This window comes from Urocitellus parryii, chromosome 3, assembly GCF_045843805.1.
Source record: "Urocitellus parryii isolate mUroPar1 chromosome 3, mUroPar1.hap1, whole genome shotgun sequence".
In the NCBI taxonomy this organism is placed as follows: domain Eukaryota; kingdom Metazoa; phylum Chordata; class Mammalia; order Rodentia; family Sciuridae; genus Urocitellus; species Urocitellus parryii.
In genome coordinates, this window is record NC_135533.1 from 175630685 (window position 1) to 175651737 (window position 21053).

Sequence of the window (21053 nt, forward strand, 5' to 3'; positions counted from 1 at the left end):
TGGAAATCAATGGACAAATGCAGTTGGCTGGCATATCTCCTTCCAGGAAGCTCACTTTTCCTGAAGTGGTGTCTACAGCCTCTCCTGAGTTCAGACCAGATCCATTCCACAGCACAGATATGAAACATAATTGTGAGGAGTCAGAATAAAATTTAATTGAGATATTGAGTAGGTAAAGAGCAGCTTCTGGTGCACCCAGGTGATGCCTTGTTTAGTTAAAAAGTGAAATTTCAACTGTGCTGGTTTTCTACCTCTCTCTCTCTCTCTCTCTCTCTCTCTGAAAACTTATCACCATTAGTGCAAAAAAAATGGGGATAAAGTAGAGCCCCCAACAGCAGCAGAAAATGAACAAATAAACCTGGACTCAATACTTTCTTTATTTATAGATACCATGTGCTCATAAATTGTAAACATTACCACCAGGGATATCTCCCAGTCTTGATGATCCTGATTCCTCAAGCCAAGGAAGTTTTAGGATACAGAAAGAAACAAGAACTAGACTGAGTCCATGAACCTCTGACACTGTGTGTGATCGTTTGCATGTGTGCATATAATGCAATTTTCTCAGGAGGGGTCTATACTTTTTCCTGATTCTTAGAAAAGAACAACGTTCTTGGAATATTATGCTTAGAAAGATCTTTATGGGAGGTAGCTCAACCTCCCACTTTACAAGTGAGGAAACCAAGGCTAGAGGGGTGTAATAGCTATTTTAAGATCATACAACTCAGCTCATTAGTGGCAGAGCTGAGCCTAGGACACATTTCCTCTGTCTCCCGCTGCTGTTAAAAGAAATTTTAAAAGAAAAACAGGGGCGGGTATACTCTTTAACAAAATGGGCCCCCATTTATTATGGAAAAACATGATTTTCAGAACAGTGCTATGTAACAGAAATAGAACATGAGCCATATGTGTAATTTTTAAAAATTAACAGTCATATTACAAAATAAAAGTCAGCATATGAAATTAATTTTAAGAATATATTTTAATAACCCCAATATATCCAAAGTATTATTTCAACATGTAATCAATATAAAATTTATTGAGGTTTTCTTATATCCCTTTTCCATACTAAGTTCTACATCAGAGTGTGTATTCTAATTTTATACCACATCTTAGTTTGGGCAATCTACATTTGGGGTGCCCAATAGGCCCTAGTGGCTGGTGGCTGCCATATCGGACAGCATATGTATAGATTTGGTTTCCATCCCCGGAAATGAATGGTTTGTGTCCTTTGTCTGATCCCTCGATTCTTTCCAGGAGCCGTGTGGTATCCCCAGTCATAGACGTGATTGACTGGAAGACTTTCCAATATTATCCGTCCAAGGATCTTCAGCGTGGGGTCTTGGACTGGAAGCTGGATTTCCACTGGGAGCCTTTGCCAGAGAATGAGAGGAAGGCCCTCCGGTTCCCCACCAGCCCCATCAGGTGAGGCCCCGTGGCACAACCTGTCCTTCCCTGGTTCCATACTTTCCGTACAAGGTAATCTATGCCTCAGTTTCCTTATTAGTGAATTGAGAATAATAGTAGTATTACTTTATAAGATTGTTGTGAAAACCAAATGAGTTGACATATAAAAAGCCTTTAGAAAGCTCTGGGCACTCAGAGGTAAGTGTTACTCTCATTGTTGTATTGATAGAGTCCAGTGAAGCTCTTCCACAGGGCTTTGGTGGATGTTGGAAAAGTGGAAGAGGAGGAGCTTGACCCAGCTCTTTCACCAGGTAGCATTGGAAATTCCTTGGCCTCAAATACTTGTTCAGCATAAATGAAGGATTTAGCAAGGTGAATATTAAAACATCATAAATCTCAAAATACATCCAGTTTTATGGGTCATTTTTCACATATTTGATTTTTGGACACCTATTTAAGCAGATGTCCTAGATATCTTCTCTGTTTAACAAGACACCTCAAAACAGTGGTGTAAGACAATAGCCATTTAATTAAGCTCACAGATTCTGATCATGGGTTCTGAAAGGGCATGGATGGGTAGGTTGGTGGTTGTCTCTCCTTTATGGTGTCTGGGGTACATACAGATTAAATAAATTGCTCAATGTCATAAAATTAATAAGAGGTAGATCCAAAGTTAAAACCTGGACAGCCAGGCTCCTGAGACCCCATGCTTCACTACTATGCTGTACTGTGTTGTAAGTACAAGTTTATAGTCCATTATTCAAAACTGAAACCCAAAGAGCTCTGAAAATCAAGCATATTTTTCCTAATTCACAAAGCAGAAGAAGCTGCCCTGGACTGATGCAGGGGTTGGCACAGGCCTGATTTATCCCACTTACTGTGAATATTTGAATGTTTCACTGAAGTAATATTGGTATGTTTGACTAAAGAGTCAAACCAGAGCTTACAAGTAGCATATGACTTCTTTTTAACTGGGATGATTTTTTTAAAAAATTCTTTTTTAGTTGTAGATGGACCCAATAACTTTATTTTATTTATTTATTTTTTATGTGGTGCTGAGGATCGAACCCAGTGCCCCACATGTGCTAGGCAAGCCCTCTACCACTGAGCCACAACCCCAGGCCCAGTATATACTTTTTAAAGTCCAAAAATTTCTTAATTAAAAACACACTGACCCATAGGTTTCAGAGAAGGAAGAGGGGCTTTATGACACCAAAATTTAGTGAGCATGTAAAATGTGGCCTCCACAGTGCTATGCCGTTGACATCACTTGTTTTCCAAACCCCCACAAAGCCCAATTATGAAACACTGTTTTATCCCAATTAGAGACGAGGAAACTCAGCTCAGAGAGGTTCAATACCTCACCCAAGATGGGCAAATAGTGACTAGCAGAGTTGGAAACCGTATCTAGAAATCATTACAACATTGATTCCCAGTATTCTAGCAATCTGTGTTCTCTTCCCATAAAACGTTTGGATTTCTGACATTGTTGCTTTGCTCCAGTCTTGAAATTAAAAACACTGAGGTCCATTTGAACCCAGAGTCGACCCTCTTGGCCATTGGAACTCCCCGCCTGGGAAGGCCCCGGTTTTGCCTACTGTGTTCCAGTTCTGAATGGTCCTCTCTTGCCCATCTTCTCTGCAGGAGTCCTGTGGTGCCTGGAGAGGTGGTGGCCATGGACAGACATTACTTCCAAAACACTGGAGCCTATGATCCTCTCATGTCACTGCGGGGTGGTGAAAACCTTGAAATGTCCTTCAAGGTATGCCCTGTACCAAGGGAGGACACAGTTAGGGTCTCTGGAACCCTGTATATAGTTACAGCTTAAAGGCAGTCATAAGAAATTCAGGGATGAGGCTGTGGCTAAAGTATAAATTCATGACAATAAGGTGTGCCAAACTTCCCATTTCTCTCCCTTCTCTCTTGGGCCCTACCTTGATTTTACTCTCAGCCTCCTGAACTTGACTTTCAAAACCTGCTGTCAGGTAAGGGCATACCATCAGTCATTTACATCTTAGTGAAAGATTACAGAGAGTCTTGTGTATTCTCTGTTCATAGCACACTTGGCATCTCAGTTTTTTTTTTTTTCAGCACAATTTTTTTTTTTCCAGAACCCATAGGCTAAACAAATACCAACGCTACCAACCCATTCTGTGTATTGAGTAGTTTGGTCCAAACGAATTAATATTTGTCCTAACAACTTAGTCCCTGCTGGGTACTGCTTAAATTCTCAAACCTTGGAATCAGATCAGACGACACCCATCATTTTCTGCCCGCATTAATTTTACCACAATAGTTGCTTTTTCATCCTGACAACCTCAAAAAACCCAACCCAGCAAGGACATTCATCATCAAAAGCACAAAGATATGATAATGAGTATGATTACTTGAGCTTGCAGTTTGCAAAATGTTCAACAGACATTATGTATCTGTTTCTCTTAAAAATAAAAAATATTCCAGATGCCCTTAAGGTCTCTGAGTCACCCCAGGGCACCCAGTTTGGTAACCCCCACCTGGGTATGTTCCAGTTAATATGTTTCCTATCATACCACAGTTTTCATTTTAACCTTTATCCCCAAGAGTGGAATGAAAGACTTTCTGACAAATGAACTTCAGGAATTTGAAAGTGGGAGGGAGCATTGAGGGGCAGAGAGAAACTTCTGGAAATAATGAAGACGATTTAAGGAAGACTCATTTTCACATCTACCACACACGATCCAGTGTATTTGCCTGCAAATGCTTTCAGAAATTCTCTGACAATTAGAAGCATCTTTTACCCTGAAAGCATCCTCTCAGAAGTGGGGTGCTAATACACCTGGTTGCCTCTCTCCCAGGTGCTGAATCTGCACATCTGTTTCAAGGGTGGCATGTTCAGGTAGCTGCATGAGTGTGGCTCCTCACCCCTCCATTCCATTCTGGGAAAACTGTCCCCATTCTTCCCACATTGACACTCTCCTGCTCAGATTCCCAGATCTGGAAATTCCACCCTGAGTACCTTGATGATACTGACCATCTTGTGCTCGTGATTTCTGTGCGACTCACTAGCCCCTCACCAACAGAGTCCCTTCCTCCTCACCATTCTTGGAAGTGGAAGGTAGAGTCATTTACTTTTTCCCTTCATGGCAGGCCTGGCTCTGTGGTGGCTCTGTTGAAATCCTTCCCTGCTCTAGAGTGGGGCACATCTACCGAAATCAGGATACCCACTCCTCCTCCCTTGACCAGGAGGCCATCCTCCGGAACAAAGTCCGCCTTGCTGAGATCTGGCTGGGGTCATTCAAAGAAACCTTCTACAGGCACAGCCCAGAGGCCTTTATTTTGAGCAAGGTAAGGAGAGAGCCAGGTTGAGGGTGGGGTGGGCAGTTCTGTGCCCAGTGCAGGGCCATCTGCTGGAGGCTGGGCCAGGAAGGCCCCTCCCTCTTGCCTGGAGGGAAAAATAGAAACTTTTGGCTCCAGCTTCCCTGAGTTGCCCCCTCCCATATGGCTTCTCTACCTGGTGGGCCTGTCCTTTGTCTCTCCAAGCATCTCCAGAGGACATTACAGATGATCTTGGCATAGAGCTCTCTGATATCTATGAGATGACCTCTGAGGGATGCAACTCTTTACCAAGGGGCAAGAGGAGAGATTGGACACAGATAAACGATGAGACATGCCTCCAAGGGCCTTTTCATCCTGAGAAAAGCGCTCAAGGTTATGGAATTATCCAAGACAGGAAACAAATATAAGCATGAAAATAAAGAGTCCCAAAAAAGCCACAGAAAAAAAGTTGAGAATTGAAGCATTTAATTAAATATCCACAGAGTACATTTCCAATTGGTAAATTTTATGGAGTGTCACATAAATGCTACTTCATGTGAGCCATACTGGGATGGGGGACTCCAAAGGTAAGATTCCCAGAACTCACAGTGAACCTGAAACAGCTCCCACAAGCCCCTCACCAGCCAGCAATGCTGGGTGTCAGCTTAATATGAGGATCTCAAGCTAAAGATGAAGGCAGAGACCCTTAAGTACAGAGACATCCCTCCAGCCACTGAATAGGTCTTTCCCTGGGTGCAGGGGAAACTCTGACAGAGATGCCCCATGGAAGAGCCCTATGCCTGCTCTTCTTCCCTGGTCCTCCAAGCTCTGTTTCTGCCAAACCTGGGTCAACCTGCTTTCCCACAGCAGAACAGCTCCAAGGCCTGGGGTGTTGGTGCTCCTTGAACCTCAAGGTTGTTTGTTTCTTTACCTGGGAAGTGCTGGGCTAGGGATGGGACTCAGTGGTGAGGTGCTTGCTTGGCATGTGTGAAGCCCTGGGTATGAGGAAGTGCTCATGATACACAAAGTCTCAGTTCCGTACCAAGGTCTAGACAGGTCAGAGCCCCCTCTTTATCCCCAAGAGTTAGTGACATTTTTGCACAGAGTGACACAGAGCGACGCTGCAGTTGGCAGTCTCCTTAGTTACTCCAAGAAGGGACCTGAAATGAACAAAAATTCTCACAAGAACCTCACATATTTCTTTGCTAGTATCTTTGTTCTTCTTCCATCCTCTTTCTCTGTCTGTTGGAAATAGTCGAATCCAAACACCTCTCTAGAAGTCTGACAGTTATGCCCAGGCACTGCGAGAACATGATGGTTTAGGTTTAAATATTAATTTTTTTTAGTTGTTTGATCCTGAACGTGACTTAGTCACTTGCTGTTTCTGCTTCCTCACTTGCTAAATCTTCCTTATGTTGTTGGGATAATTTCCTCAATTAATATATCCAAAGCCCTTAGAAGAGTGCAAGGCACCAGGGAAATCCTGCATGTGTTTTTACTACCATCATTATTGTCATGGCTACTAATCATTAACAAAGTTAGTTAAATGAGTACCTGCCCTGTGCCAGGCTCTGTGTGAGTCCCTCAGGGGACACTGAATCATGCCCAACACTGTCAGATTCCTGGTGGAGGCAGTGGGGACAGTGGGAGGGCTAGAAATCTCTAGAGCAAAATTAATTTTTTTAGCTATTTTTTAGGCATAGTGGGGACAGTGTCCACAAAGAAGAGAGAGACACATTGGACATCTCAGGGGATGGAACATCTCAGGGGAGGCTTCAACTCAGACATCCATAGGAGGAGGGGTAGGGGACGATTTTGGGCCCTGAGGATTAGGATGAGGGTTTAGGCTCTATCCAGTTGGCAATGGGGTGCAGGTAGCATTTTACAGAGTTCTACAGAAGTCTACAGAGCTGCTCTGGCTTTTAATCTCTTAGCTTTCTTTTATTCAAAGCCTTTCTTTTTCTTTCCTGGGATGTTAGTATTTGCCCTTTGCTTTCAGAGGACACCTAATTAATGTTGACACAGACTTCATTGATAAAGAATTCTTTAAAAAGTGTTAAATACAGCGTAGTTTCTAGGGCACTGGATGAACCTCTGCTAGGCAGGCACAGCAGAACGTGGTATGTTGGCTGTAGCCAGTCCAATGCAACAGCATGAAAATTATTTACAGACCTTCAACCTTCTTCCCACGACTGTTGATGCAATTAGAAGTGCTTGTAAATATGCACTTGGTTCCAGGCAATTTCAGAAATTGGGAGTTGACATGATGCTAGCCTGAATAGTCTGCTTTTGAGAAAATTTAATCTAGTTGGTGATTTTTTTTTTAAGTACTTGTTTGTGTTCAGCCAAGCTCTTCATTCTACAAAATAGAAATCTGAGGCCCCTTGGGAGAGTAAATTGCTAAAGAAAAATAGGGAGAGATGCAAAACTAGAGCTAAAAGTAGAAGGGTAACAGAACTAGAACTTGTCCCACCTTGTAGTGGTTTCTCTTCGTTTAGCTGCCTAACATCTGGAAACACTAATCCTCAAACATAGGCACCACCCACTTCTGGGAACAGCTGGAGTCCCATAAAGCATCTCTCCTCTGGTTCTGTCTGAATTTGTGGGGAGGCAGGGATGTATTTGGTATATCGAAGGTACTCAATAAATGTTCACAGACTCACAAACTCAGCAAAGGTAAGGACTGATTTTATCCTACTTACTGCTGAAATTCCCATTACTTAGTTCAATCCGAAGTTCATAGTAGGTGCTCCATGAATATTCATAGATAGAACGAATGGATGGTCAAAAAAAAATTTGCTAAATTGAAGCCAAACTTTGGCCCTCACCTTTTAGAAGCTAGTGATCCTGGGAAAATCACTTAACCTCGGAGGCACAAGAACCGTTATGAAGATAAAATGAAATGTGCTCTGGAAAATGTAAAGTACCATCTAAATGCTAGGTTTACTTTCATAAAGTCTAAGGGTGAGTTACTCTTTTCTTCTTTTATCCACTTGGGCATTCATTTTCTGATCCACAAAGTCCCTCTTTGTTCATCTGATGACTTTTACAAGGAGAATGGAGCCCCTACTGGTCAGTGAGTAGAACATTGGCAGGGATTTCTCTCTCTCTCTCTCTCTCTCTCTCTCTCTCTCTCCTGTTTTAGAAATGTCCTACCACTTTCAAGATTTCAATGACAGCTCTGCCTCTTTGAAAGTGTTTGATAGCATTTCCTTGCTTTAAATTTAAATAGCTAAAAAAATTAATTTTGCTCTAGAGATTTCTAGCCCTCCCAAAGTGTCACATGGATTTTGAGATATAGAAATCCTGGGCACTCAAAAGACAGGCAGGGCCTCCACTGCCCCCAGTAGTGAGGCTTTCTCCTCTCTCAAGTATAGTTCTATAGGAGGCAAAGCAGTGCTGGCTTACCCCTGTGTTTGAAGTCACATATGGGTTGAGCAGACTTGCCAATTTGTCTCTTCACCTAGAAAAGTGAAGGCAAAACTTGCATGAAGGAATATTTCTACTTTGATGACAAAGTCTACTCGTGAGAAGGATTGGACAGATCTCAAATAAACACCAAAAATGCCAAGAAACTATATATACATATATATACTTCCTTAAAGAAAAAAGTAAAAGATCTCTTAGGTTTAATGATGGGTAAATATGCTGAATAAACAAAAGTTCCCAGACTTAGAGAAGTTGTTCTCAAACTGTGGAGAAGACTGCCCAGGAGAAAGGTCTAAAATATAGATTTCAAAATTCCCAGTCCAATGAACTGAATCACAGTCTCTGAAGTAGGGTCTAGGAACCTACATTTTTTTTTTCCTGTCAACAAAAGATCAATTTTTCTACTTTAAAATGGAGAATTTATGGTATATCAATTATGTCTGGATAAAAAAAATAGACACAGATACCCAATAAATTAATTCAAGAAAATAAAAGCATATCACATTGCAATTTAACCTTATAGATATTTTAAATATTTGTTATTTATATTATTATGTTTTTATTGGTCCATTAAAATTATATATAATAGTGGGATTCATTGTGACATATTCATACATGGCACATAATTGGATCAATTTCATCCCCCAATCCTTCTCCTTTCCCTCCCCCTTTCCCTCCCCCTGATTTCCTTCCTTGATTCTACTGGTCTCCCTTCTATTCTTTTTTATTGGTGCGTTATAATCATACATAAAAGTGGGGTTTGTTGTGATGTATTTGTACACGCACATTGCATAATTTGCCCAATTTCATTCCCCAGTACTTCTCCTTTCCCTTCCCTCCTTCTTACCCCTCAATCCCTTTCCTCCATTCTACCTTTCTCCCTTCTATTGTTATGAGATTCCTTTTTATTGTGTCCTCTCTCTCTCTCTCTCTCTCTCTCTCTCTCTCTCTCTCTCGCTTTTGCGTATAAGAGAAAACAGTTGACCTTTGATTTTCTAAGTCTGGCTTATTTCACAGAGTTTTTATCTATTTGCCAGCAAATGACATAATTTTATTCTTAATGACTTAGAAAAACTCCATTATGTATATACATCACATTTTCTCTATCCATTCATCTGTTGATGGACACCTAGCTTGGTTCCCTAACTTGTGAATTGCACTGCTGTAACCATCAGTATACATATATCTCTATAGTATGCTGATTTTAAGAGCAAGGAGTGGAAATGCTGGTGATGAGACTCAATCAGGGCTGAGTTCCATTTCCCCAGATGTTGAATATTGAACATGGAAGAAATGCCGAGGTAAGAGTAGAAAGCAAGTTTTATTTAAAGGACAGAACAGAGAGAGACTTCTCTGAAGATAAGGGGGCCCAAAGCTGGGTGTCTGAGGAAATGGGACTGTCCTGCCCCTTTTATACATTTTATAGTCCCGTAGTTCTCATGCCCTCCTGCTTCCCTTATCTTAGTGACCAAATGGTGGGGAAAAAGCCTTCCAGGGGTTCCTCTCCAGTGTCTGCCCAAATGGGCAGGAAAGGAGCCTCTCAGGAGGTATTTCATCAACTACCCCTACAACTCCTTGCAGGGAGGAATAATACTCTGGAGGCAGGTAGCTTTGGCAGGAGAGGAGGGGCAAGTGTCCTAGAGATATTAGCATTTTATTTCCTCCTTTAGAACCAGCTCTTACTTAAGACCTACCTGCTCTGTCTTTTTGTCCCCGTCTCAATATGGTAGAAATCTGCATTTTTTAAAAATTTACTTTTTATTACTTCTAATCAGTCATACATGACAGCAGAAAGTTTTTCAATTCATTGTACACAAATTGGTGCACAATTTTTCATTTCTCTGGTTGTACACAATGTAGAATCGCACCACATGTGCAGTCATTCACATACCTATGGTAATGATGTAATGTCTCATTCCACCATCTTTCCCCCATACTCCTTCCTGTTTCCTTCCTCCCCTTGGCCCAATCAAAGTTCCTCCATTCTCTCCATCCCCCACGCCAATTATGGATCAGCATCTACTTTTCAGAGAGAACATTTGGCCTTTGGCTTTTGGGGATTGGCTTACTTCACTTAGTATGATAATTTCCGACTTCATCCATTTACCTGCAAATACCATAATTTTATTCTCTTTTCAGGCTGAATAATATTCCATTGTGTATATATAACACAGTTTCTTTATTCATTCATCTATTGAAGGGCATCTAGGTTGCTTCCACAGTTCAGCTATTATGAATTGTGCAGCTATAAACATTGAAGTGGCTGCATCACTGTAATGCGCTGTTTTTAAGTCCTTTGGGTATAGACATAGGAGTGGGATAGCTGGGTCAAATGGTGGTTCCATTCCAAGTTTTCTAAGGAATCTACTTACTGCTTTCCAGATTGGTTGCACCAATTTGCAGTCCCACCAGCAATGTATGAGTGTGCCATTTTCCCCACATCCTCGCCAACACTTATTATTGTTTGTATTCTTGATAACTGCCATTCTGACTGGGGTGAGATGAAACCTTACAATTGATCAACAAACATATGAAAAAAATGTTCAACATCTCTAGTAATTAGAGAAAGAAATCAATATTTTTAACAAGCTCCTGAGCATTCCTTGAGGCAGGTCCTTAGAGAATCACACTTTGAGAAATATGTCAAGAGGATGTCAGTATGGCAGACACTTATTCTTCCCAACATTTCTATCTGAGAACTAACAAGGAAAAAAGCAGAATCAAACCAAGCTCACTTCACACAGCCTGATGGTCCTGTGTCTTATCGTCAGATGAGGGGCCATCAAAGTAGAACTTGGATGAGGATAATGCTCTTCCTCTTCCCCTGACAAGGAAGAATGATGATGGCTGTTTGTCTCTCTCTCTTTGGTCTTTGGCCATTCCAACCTCTCCTTAGAGTCTCTCTTTTCTGTAAAAATATCCAGGACCTAGAACTAAACTCCTGGATGGTATTCTTTGTATTTTATCAATATAGCCAAAACATTAATTTATGCTAGTATGAAGGATTTGACCAGATACCTATCCTAATAAAATTGTATTATAAAGGAGAATCTCAAGGAGTGGGAATAGTATAGCCCTAACAAATGATTCATTAATGGAGGAGATTGGGGACCAACAAGGGAAGAAAGATAAACTTGCCTTGCCTCATCCTTCATCCCACAGTTTCCCAACTGACGTCATCTCAGTATCTCTGGGCCAGTTTCTGCCTCCAGGAGGCCCATGGTTCTGCACCATGCCAACACAGGTGCAAAACCCAACTAGTTCACCAGTTTCCACAGAAAAGTCATAGACATTATGATCTTTATAGACTGAAGGGTTGGGAAGTTGTGGGAAGGGGGTGATATTGCACAGGAAAGCAGGGAGCTGAAACTCCAAACCTCAGTTCTTGTGTTCCAACAAAAGAAGATTTAAAGTCAGACACCAAAAGTCATGCAAGAGAACTTCATTTGAAATAAAAGTGAAGATAAAATCTAGTAAAAGAAAAGTGAGGCTTAAGCAAAAAGCACTCTCAAGAGAGAGACTGGACTGTCTCCAAGCAGAGAATGACAAAGGAGACAATGCTGTCCCCAATTTTATTACTGTTTGTTGTTTACCAGGAAAGCTTGGGACCACCTTCTGTACTCTTTCCCAATCAGGTGTTCAATTTCTTCATGTTGGATGGTGGAGTTTTTTACTTTAATTGGTCCTCTCTGCAACTGTCATGATGGCCATCTTATTTATAGGCTTTCAACTACAATTCAATCCCATGTTTGCACTGGGGTCAATAGCTGCTCAGAAGTTACCTCAGTGCACCTGTGCTACTGAAGGAATCTTCCTTCCCAGACAATTGGAGACACTTATAACCATAATTCCTAGCTTTACATCAACATCAATGGACCCTGTCAAGAGTTAGTCCCATTAATCCTTTTGTTTTGACATATTTCCCAATTAGTTCCTCTTGCTTCTGTTTATTTTCTACAAATTAACTGCCATCCTTTGCTTTCTTATCTACTTTGAAATTAGTTTAAAGAAGGACCCCAAAATAATTTAAAGAATACTTGTGACCTTGTCTGCATTTCATTGCTCATTGCTAGTTACTCCCTAACAATATCACAATCATGCTAGTTCCACAGCTCTCTCTAGGTAAGATCTAGCCTACTCTCCATCCTACCTTCTTCTTCAGGTACATGACCCCCCACCTCTGCCTGGCAGCCCTGGGAACAGTGATCTTGGGCCCCTCCCAGTCCTTCAGCTTCTTCCCAGCCACCTCTGTCCCTCCCCTATGTTGTAAACTGTGGTGTTCAAAAACTCTTCCTCATCTTCCTGCTGGTCCTTCTCCTCTCCCAGGCCGAGAAGCCAGACTGCACTGAACGCTTGCAGCTGCAAAGGAGACTAGGCTGTCGGACGTTCCATTGGTTTCTGGCCAACATCTACCCTGAGATGTACCCATCGGAACACAGGCCCAGGTTCTCTGGAAAGGCAAGGCATGACCCAGGGGAGCCGGGGAGGAGAGAAGGGACAGGGAAGCTTCTCAAGACAAGAACTGCATTGTTCAAATGCTCTTTTGTTGCCCTGAAAGAAGTCCCAAGCTCAGAAGGGCTTCAGAGACCTGTAGTGCCTCCCTGGTCTCCTTGCCAGCCTGAGAAAAGTATCTAGGTGGCCCTAGAACCTGCCCCAGGTCTCCTCACCAGGACAAATGTGGCCTGCCTCCTCCAGGAAGCTTGTCCCTTAGGATCTGTGGCTTTGAATTGGTCTTACACATTGTGGCTTTAACAATGCACCTTGAGCTTCTGCCCAGAGAATGAAGGAGAGGAGTGGGGCCTGACAAGGGTATCTCTACCATGGAGATCACAGACAATGGGATTCACTTCTGTGTGCATGTCCACTTTCAGCTCCACAACACTGGATTTGGCTTCTGTGCAGACTGCCAAACAGAAGGGGACATCCTGGGCTGTCCCATGAGGCTGGCCCCTTGCAGTGACAGCCGGCAGCAACAGGTGGGTGATCAAACTTCTTAGGATGGATAGAAGCCCAAGGAAGACTTGCAAGTAGGTGCCATTTTTCTAAGATGCCCTTCACTTCCCTCTGAAGTTGCGCCTTTCTGTGGTCCCATGTCCCCCACAGTAATGACTCAGAATAGCTCTGTCCACCTCATCCTAAGCTGTAATCACAGACATGGGCTGGCATCTAAGAATGCATTGTCTTAGTTAGAAGGAAATGTGGAGGTTATTTAGCCCACTCTCTCACTTGGCAGACAAGAAAGCTGAGGCATAGAATCACTAGCTCAGGGATTGCAGACTCAGATGCCTCCAGGGGTGAGGCAGGTCCAACTGTCTAAGGACAGAAGAAGGTAATTGAGTGGGGGGAAGGATCTAAACGCAGCAGAGTCACTCCAGCATCCAAGTAGGCCTCTTAGTCATTTGGAAGGTCTCCTTGTACCTTAGGGTATATTTTTATTCTCTTCAGATTTCTATTTTGAGAATAAAGCTGAAGGTGACAGAGAGCCTCCTTTGATGCTGAGGGTTGATGGGTCCACTTCTTTTCACAACTTGGATGATAACCTAGCAAGCATAGCCTGTCCCCAAGTGTGTTAGTCAGATTTGTGTCACTGTGACCGAACTACCCAACAAGAACAACTTAGAGGAGGGAAATTTTATTTTGGCTCACAGTTTCAGAGATTTAGTTCATGGTGGGCCAACTTGATTGCTTTGGTCCCAAGGTAAGGCAGGACATCATGGCCGAAGGGGGTGGAGGATAGAGGCTGCTCAGGACATGGCCACCAGAGAGTAGAAAGAGGGAAGGGAAAAGAGGTCACAGGGAAGATGTACCCTTTCAGGACATATCCGCAGTGGCCCACCTCCTCCAGCCACACCCCACCTGCTCATAGTTAACCACCCAGCCAGTTCATTCAAACTAAGATGGACTGATTAGGTCACAGTTCTCATAATCTGATCATCTCACCTCTGGATGTGCCTGTATTAACAGGAACTTTTGGGGGACACCTCATATCCAAACCATATAGTCAAATCTCTTTGCTTTCAGGCTGTGATAGGAGTTAAACTATCATACCCCCCCAAATCCCCTAGAAAACAAGCAACAAAGAACATTTTCTGGAGGTATTCATTGGATAAGTCAGCTGAGGCCCTGAGAGCCTGGGGTGAATGAGGGGACATCCGGAAGGTCTGGAGTGGGCTTTGCAGTGCAGGCCCTGGACCTGGAGGACACATAGGGAAGGAGAAGCTCAGGATCCACCTGGCTTCTTCTGGCTCTTTCCTTTACCAGTCTTCCAGAACACACTGTTAGGCATTCACACCGGACACAAAGGACGAGGACATAAATTTAAAGTGCTAACTGAGGAAGCTAAGGGTGAGGATGACAACTGTCCAGACATGGCTGAGTTTGGATCCAAGTTCCCCATTTGTGAGCTGTGTGTTTTTGGCAGGCATGTTAACCTCTCCGAGTGTTGGTTTCTTCATCTGAAAGTGGGGATGATGATGCAGCCTCCTGCATGCAAACAGAAGATTAGCTCTTTTCTGTGCTTTTATTTTGAGGAATCTAGGGAGGATTTCTGGATCCAGCAATATTGTGAACTAGATAAGTGGAAATTCCTTTTCTTAAGTATTTAGATATGATATGCTGGATTTTAAAAACATATGAAAAGCCCTTTTTTCATGCAGAAGTAATTGATTTTACAAGAAAGAAAGGAAAAATCTCCAGGCACAAAAATCAAAAGGCAACTGAACATGGAGTCACAGGGATGGGCTGAGCCACCTGCCAGGTGGGAGGGCATGGTTTTCATCAACCTCAGAAATCCAGGGGTGTGAGCTCCCTCATGCAGCCCAGGGGAGATGAGACAGTGGAAATGAGACTCCCAAATAAAGCCAGCTTTATTTGGAGAGGAACTTGTTCTTGGAAAGTTGTAGAAATAGCCACCCCCCCGACACAGGGAAATGGCAAAGAAAAATGTCACCATAGGGCATTTGAGTAGGAAAAAATTACTCTCCCTTAAACATTGTCCACAAACTTGCCTCTAACATGTGTTCAGTGTTCAAATTTATGCTGATTGTGTAGTGTGGGAATGCTCAAGCAGCTACTTGATTTGCAGGGCCCAGTACAAAACGAAAGTGCGGTATCTCTAATTTGACAATTATTAAGAATTTCAAGACAGTGATGGCAGAGTATATTAAACCAAGATCATGAAGCCCTTCTAAGCACAAGACCCCAGTGACTGCATTGGGGGTTGCATCCAGCAAGAGCAAACAGAAAATGGTTTTGTCAGGTCATGTCTTTCAATTAGTCTACACAGGCTTAGTCTACACCGTTAGAGCCCCTCTGCAAGTGTATAAACAGTCCAATACTACAATACCTACGAGTGAGTCAGCAGAGATCATCAACAGTAGAGTTTCAGGAGCAGGTAAGTCCTCTCCAGAAAGAGGTCAACTTGGGTATCAGAGAGATTCCTCCTCTGCCCTTCCAACAGCACACTCACAAAACACACGGCATTCTTTATTGCTTTACCTATGATATAGTAAACAGAACAATGGAGAAACATGCCCATGTGGAAATATGAACAGGAGAGCAGCCTGAATGTGGGGACTTCAGAGGTCAGGGCTGGGCTTGCAGCCTGTGGACTTGACCATGAGATACAGTCCTGCAGACCCCAGTAGAATCCAAGGATGGCCCCTATATGCCTGTTCTATTGTGAGTTCTTTTTGCTTCATCTCCATCTCTGAAAGAGTCTCTTGCTAGCTGTGCTGACAACCATTCCCTCTGTCCCAGCACCTGGAGCACACCAGCAGGAAAGAGATCCGTGCTGGCAGCCCACAGCACCTATGCCTCGATGTCAGGCGAGAGCAGGTGATTCTTCAGAACTGCACAGAGAATGGCTCTGCCATTCACCAGCAGCACTGGGACTTCCAGGAGGTGAGCAACGAATTTGGGAAAGTTCAGCAGTGCTGCTGATGGGAAAGAACTCCCAGTTGGCACTTCCCAGGCTCTTCCAAGAGGTCAGGTGTCATATAAGGCCTCTGAGGGAGGTAAAGGCAACTCATCAGGGAAGGGTACTATTGAAATGTACAACCAGCATCACTAAATGTACCACTTTGCCCCATCTCCTTATAGTCCTGCCTTGATTAAGGGGGAGAGAAGAATCAGCCCTTTTTTAAAAGTTTATTAGCTCAGGTCACAAGTACAATAGTGGAGAAATTGTCAACCACCTTGGAAGTGTAGTTTGGGAACTAGGAAGAGTCCCTCTCTCACTTAAAAAATAGTATAGACATAGATGTATAAACATCCCTTTCTTCATTTTAATGTTAATTTCATTATGAGCATTTCATCCTTGGGCAAAATTTTGACTTCTGTGATCTTTGGTGAAAGAAATTCTAGACCTTCAAGAGGTTATGAAATTCTAGATCCATCAAGAGGTAATAAAATTCTAGATCCATCAAGAGGTTATGAAGTTCTAGATCCATTAAGAGGTTATGAATTTCTAGATCCATCAAAAGGTTATGAAGTTCTAGATTCATCAAGAGGTTATTTATCAATTACGAGGAAATAGGGAAAGTAAGTACTTAACAGAGAATAAGCAAGTCCCAGATGTGAGATTGAGAGAGAAGGTGATGGTATCCACAATAAGTGTTCACATACAGCTTTTTCTCCACTTTAAATCCTTTCTGAATTGATTTAGAATATTAATATACCAACAAATCTGCATAATTTAAACATTTCTTTTCTTTAACTTCCGCTTGGGAGTAAAGAGGATAAAATAACCAAACAACTCTTATGTGCTAGTACTATCAAAGCAGGCTGTGAAAAGAAGCAAATCACATAATGGAAAATTTAAGCTGGACTCACAATAAGCAGCTGAGAACAAAATTCCTGGAGCTTTGGTGACAAATGAACCCAGGACTAAGGGGCCCACACATGTGCAGAGAAGTCATAGAATTCAAGTTAAGGTCCTTCATGGATGATCATAAAGGATCATTCTAAGCAAGTCCTGTGAATAAGAAACATTTTAGAAACAGCATTTTAAAATATTATATATTTTATATTTTAAGTAAAATATCTGGGCACAGTGGTACTTGCCTGTAAATCCCAGCAGCTTGGGAAGCTGAGGCAGGAAGATCTTGAGTTCAAAGCCAGACTCAGCAAAAGCAGGGTGCTCAGCAACTCAGTGAGACCCTGTCTCTAAATAAAATACAAAATAGGTCTGGGGATGTGGTTCAGTGGTCGAGCACACCTGAGTTCAATCCCCAGTACTCCCCCAAAATTAAAAAAAATTAAAAATAAAGTAGGTAAAATATTAGCAAGACATGCCAAGCATATTTCAAACATTAAGAAATCAGACCTTAAAAAGGTATTATCATTTAGTTAGAAAAAGGAATGTGACATTATTTATAATAGCCAAGAGCTGGAAGCAACCCACATGTCCATACATAAATGAATAAAGTGAGAATATACACCTATTGTAATAGATTAGTGATTTTCAGTGGCTATAAGGAAGTAAAAATGGGGAGTAATTAGCTCATGGGTAATAGATTTCTTTGAGTAGTGATGAAAATATTCTGGAATCAGGGTGATGGTTGAACAACTTTGTGAATGAACTAAAATCCACTAGACTATCTCATAAATAAATAAACAGGCATTTTCAGCATTGCTGAAAGCTTTTGTAATTTCATAAAGAAGTCAGATTTTGGGTTGGGGTGTAGCTTATTGGTAGAGTACTTGCCTCGCATGCATGAAGCACTGGGTTCGATCCTCAGCACCACATAAAAATATAAATAAAATAAAGATATTGTGTCCATCTATAACTAAAAAATATTTTTAAAAAGGAAATCAGATTTTTCTTGAACAGGGGATGTTAGATTCAATATTAAATCTGATGGATTTTTTTCTTTCTACATTTTTTTATTGGTGCATTATGGTTGTACATAATGATGGGATTTGTTGTTACATGTTCATACATGAAAGCTGGCAGATTTTGATTAGGGAGCAGACAATCTCCTGAGCATGACTGGTTTAGGCTTTTGGTGTATCCTTGAAGTCTTTCTCTCTACTGTAACCTGGTGGCCGCAGTCCTGAATTGCAGCATTAACAAGGTAGAATTGATTCTACTTTTTTTTTTTTTTTTTTTTAATGTTTTTAGTTGTAGATGGACACAATTCCTTTATTTTATTTATTTGTTTTTATGTGGTTCTGAAGATCAAACCTAGTGCCTCACGCATGCTAGGCAAGTGCTCTACTACTTGTGAGCCAAAACCCCAGCCCATTGACCCAATCCTTTTTGAAAGCATAAATTTATAGGCACGATGATAATGCATATTCCAAATACAAGTATAAATACTGAACATGCTATAGTCCTGGAATTATCATACCTGTCTTTCTAAGAAATGGCACAATTGTACAACAATAATAAAGATAATTGGATTAATGATTCCCTCAAGGCTTTGAATGACATCAAAATTCTAGGACTACCTAAATTATATTTTATATTAACCAAAAAATGCTACTGTTCCTTTACAGGACAGTTCATACCACCTCTATTATTCTCTTAATGATCAGCACAAAATTTTAAAGATTCATTCTTTGCTGATTTTTGTGGGGAACTGGGTTTTCTTCTTTCTTTTCTCTTTTCAGAATGGAATGATTGTCCACATTCTTTCTGGGAAATGCATGGAAGCTGTGGTTCAGCAAAACAATAAAGATTTGTACTTGCGTCAGTGTGATGGAAAAGTCAGCCAGCTGTGGCGATTTGACCACATCCACCCTGTGGATGAACGATGAATGCCGGAAGGCAAGAGAACATGGGCAAGTCACAGTTCTGCCCCAAGGAAACTAAAGGAGTATGTTTATATCACAAAGCAGATTCTTTGGTACTTGTGCTCCTGATGCAGGAGAGAAAGAAAGTTTTGTGAATCAATATCAGAAGCCCCTGGCTGTTTTTAAAGAAGAAAGAGTGGATTCATTGTCTTCATCACTGGAGATGATCATCATATATTACAGAAGATTCCTCCTCCTCCTCCTCCTCCTCCTCCTCCTCCTCCTCCTCCTTCTTCTTCTTCTTCTTCTTCTTCTTAGTACATAACAATTGCTTTTTGCTTTTATCCCCGACTGGGAAACACCTGGGCAATGTACATCCGGCAGTGTTGGGCACTTCAATCCAATGGGTCAATTTCTTGGTCTTCAGGTAGTATTAACTTGGATTATCTGTGTGGCCAAATATAAAAAGTGAAAGAGCAAGAGGCTATAATTTTCTGACAGTCCAAAAACTTTGATAGGTTTATAGGCACCAATTTCATGTTCATTGGTTGAGCCACAGCTCAAAGGAAGGAAAGGCACAGGGAGAAGGAGAGTAGGGTTGGAGAGAAGATGGAAAGGAGCTTTGGCTCCACTCTCCAGGTCAATTTAACCAACTGAAAAGAATCAGTATACCTGGGATAAAACATTTTCATTTTAATGGGAATTTTCTTGAAACCTTCTATCTCTATTCACCTGCACTAACTCTTCTCTAGCTTGATTCACCACCACCAGATTATAGTTGCAATAGATTTCACTTTAGTCATTTTATGTTAGAAGGATCAGCACAGACTGAGCATTCTCATAATAAAGGTGTTTTCGTTTGATAAATTTCCTTGATGCCCTGTTATGGGATTTGTATTGATCTCACAAGAAATAATGAACTTTGCAAAGGGGCAAAACTCCTTGAAGGGAAATGTGAGAGTCTGAGTCAAAATTCTTACAAGGTGCTTACAAAATTCTTACAAACAGTGCTGGGTGTTAATGTCTGTGAGATCTGACCGGGCCACCTCTGAGACCCTAGTATTTGCTGGGACCCTTAACTGTGTTTGTGGGTTGAATTTTCAAAAGTTTGGGGACAATACACTTTAATTAGAGCAGAGATAAGGCTAACAAAGGAGAAATAGTTTTCCTTACTGTGACCTAGTTTGGCTATAAGAGTTGCTAAGTGGGGTTAGTTCTGCTATTTGAGAAAGCACCATTTATGTGCATTTCTCTCCCAGATGGAGCTAGCTTTCCACATGGTAAGCTTAGAAACCTTCCCTTAAAGATCCTTTGGGATGTGTCAAATAAGAAAACCTAGGTAGGAAATGTTTCCAAATAATACCTATTATAACTATATATTCATTCTCTGCCTGCCAAGTCAATGGCCCACTGCATTTCTCTATCCTTAGAATGCATCTTAGACCTGTGCTAATATGGTAGACGCTAGCCAAATATGGTGCATTTAATGGAAATCCATTAAAATTAGACAAAATTTTTAAAAAGTTCCTTGATGTACTGGCCACATTTCAAGAGCTCAAGAACCACACATGGCTAATGGCTATTGGAAATCACAGATATAGAACATTTCATCTTCACAAACACTACTACTGAACAGCATTAGACACATCACCTTTCTAGAGAAGAGATTTTAACCACTGTCTTCTTGCTTCAGACATGTCTCTATTTAAAACCATTTCCCCTAACATTCTAAGGCTGAGATGGAGCTAAAAATTGTCAGATGGCAACCTTGTAAAGGGTATTAATGGTTTAAGAATAAAAATTAAATAAGACATCTATTTTTTTAAAGAATCTTATTGTTGTCATTGTGGGTATTTGAAGTTGCTGGGATAAATTAATATAATTAAATAAAAGGTTGAATTCAATTGTGTAAGTTGTATTTGGTAGTAATTAATAATAGGACCCAGATGGCTTATTGCTTAATTGGTTGAACAAAGCAAGAATGTGGTGTTTCTTGCTTCCTTAACCATCCCCATGATTTACGACTCTATTATAGAATGGCTGTCAACTATGTCCCTGGCTGGTACTTACAGACCCTTAATTTAAACAAAACAGATGCTTCTATTTAGTTATAAAAGACCCTTCTCTTTATACTGTAGCTGAAATTAAAATTTCTTTCTTCTCTGTGGACTCAGTGTTCATTTTAT

General features: G+C 41.4%; 1 protein-coding gene across 3 annotated transcripts in view; it reads left to right on the forward strand.

The window, feature by feature from the left end:
* The window catches only part of Galnt15 (polypeptide N-acetylgalactosaminyltransferase 15), a 41577-nt gene extending 20824 nt beyond the window's left edge, over window positions 1–20753 (forward strand). The window contains exons 4-10 of one of the 3 annotated variants that reach the window (XM_026388582.2): window positions 1258–1425; window positions 3052–3169; window positions 4534–4731; window positions 12457–12588; window positions 13002–13106; window positions 15889–16032; window positions 18745–20753. In XM_026388582.2, coding sequence (XP_026244367.2) covers window positions 1258–1425; window positions 3052–3169; window positions 4534–4731; window positions 12457–12588; window positions 13002–13106; window positions 15889–16032; window positions 18745–18891 — 1012 coding nt within the window. In that variant the 3' untranslated portion in view covers window positions 18892–20753. The other 2 variants (XM_026388584.2, XM_077796233.1) reach the window with 2 other exon arrangements.
* Window positions 20754–21053: the final 300 nt, after the last annotated feature.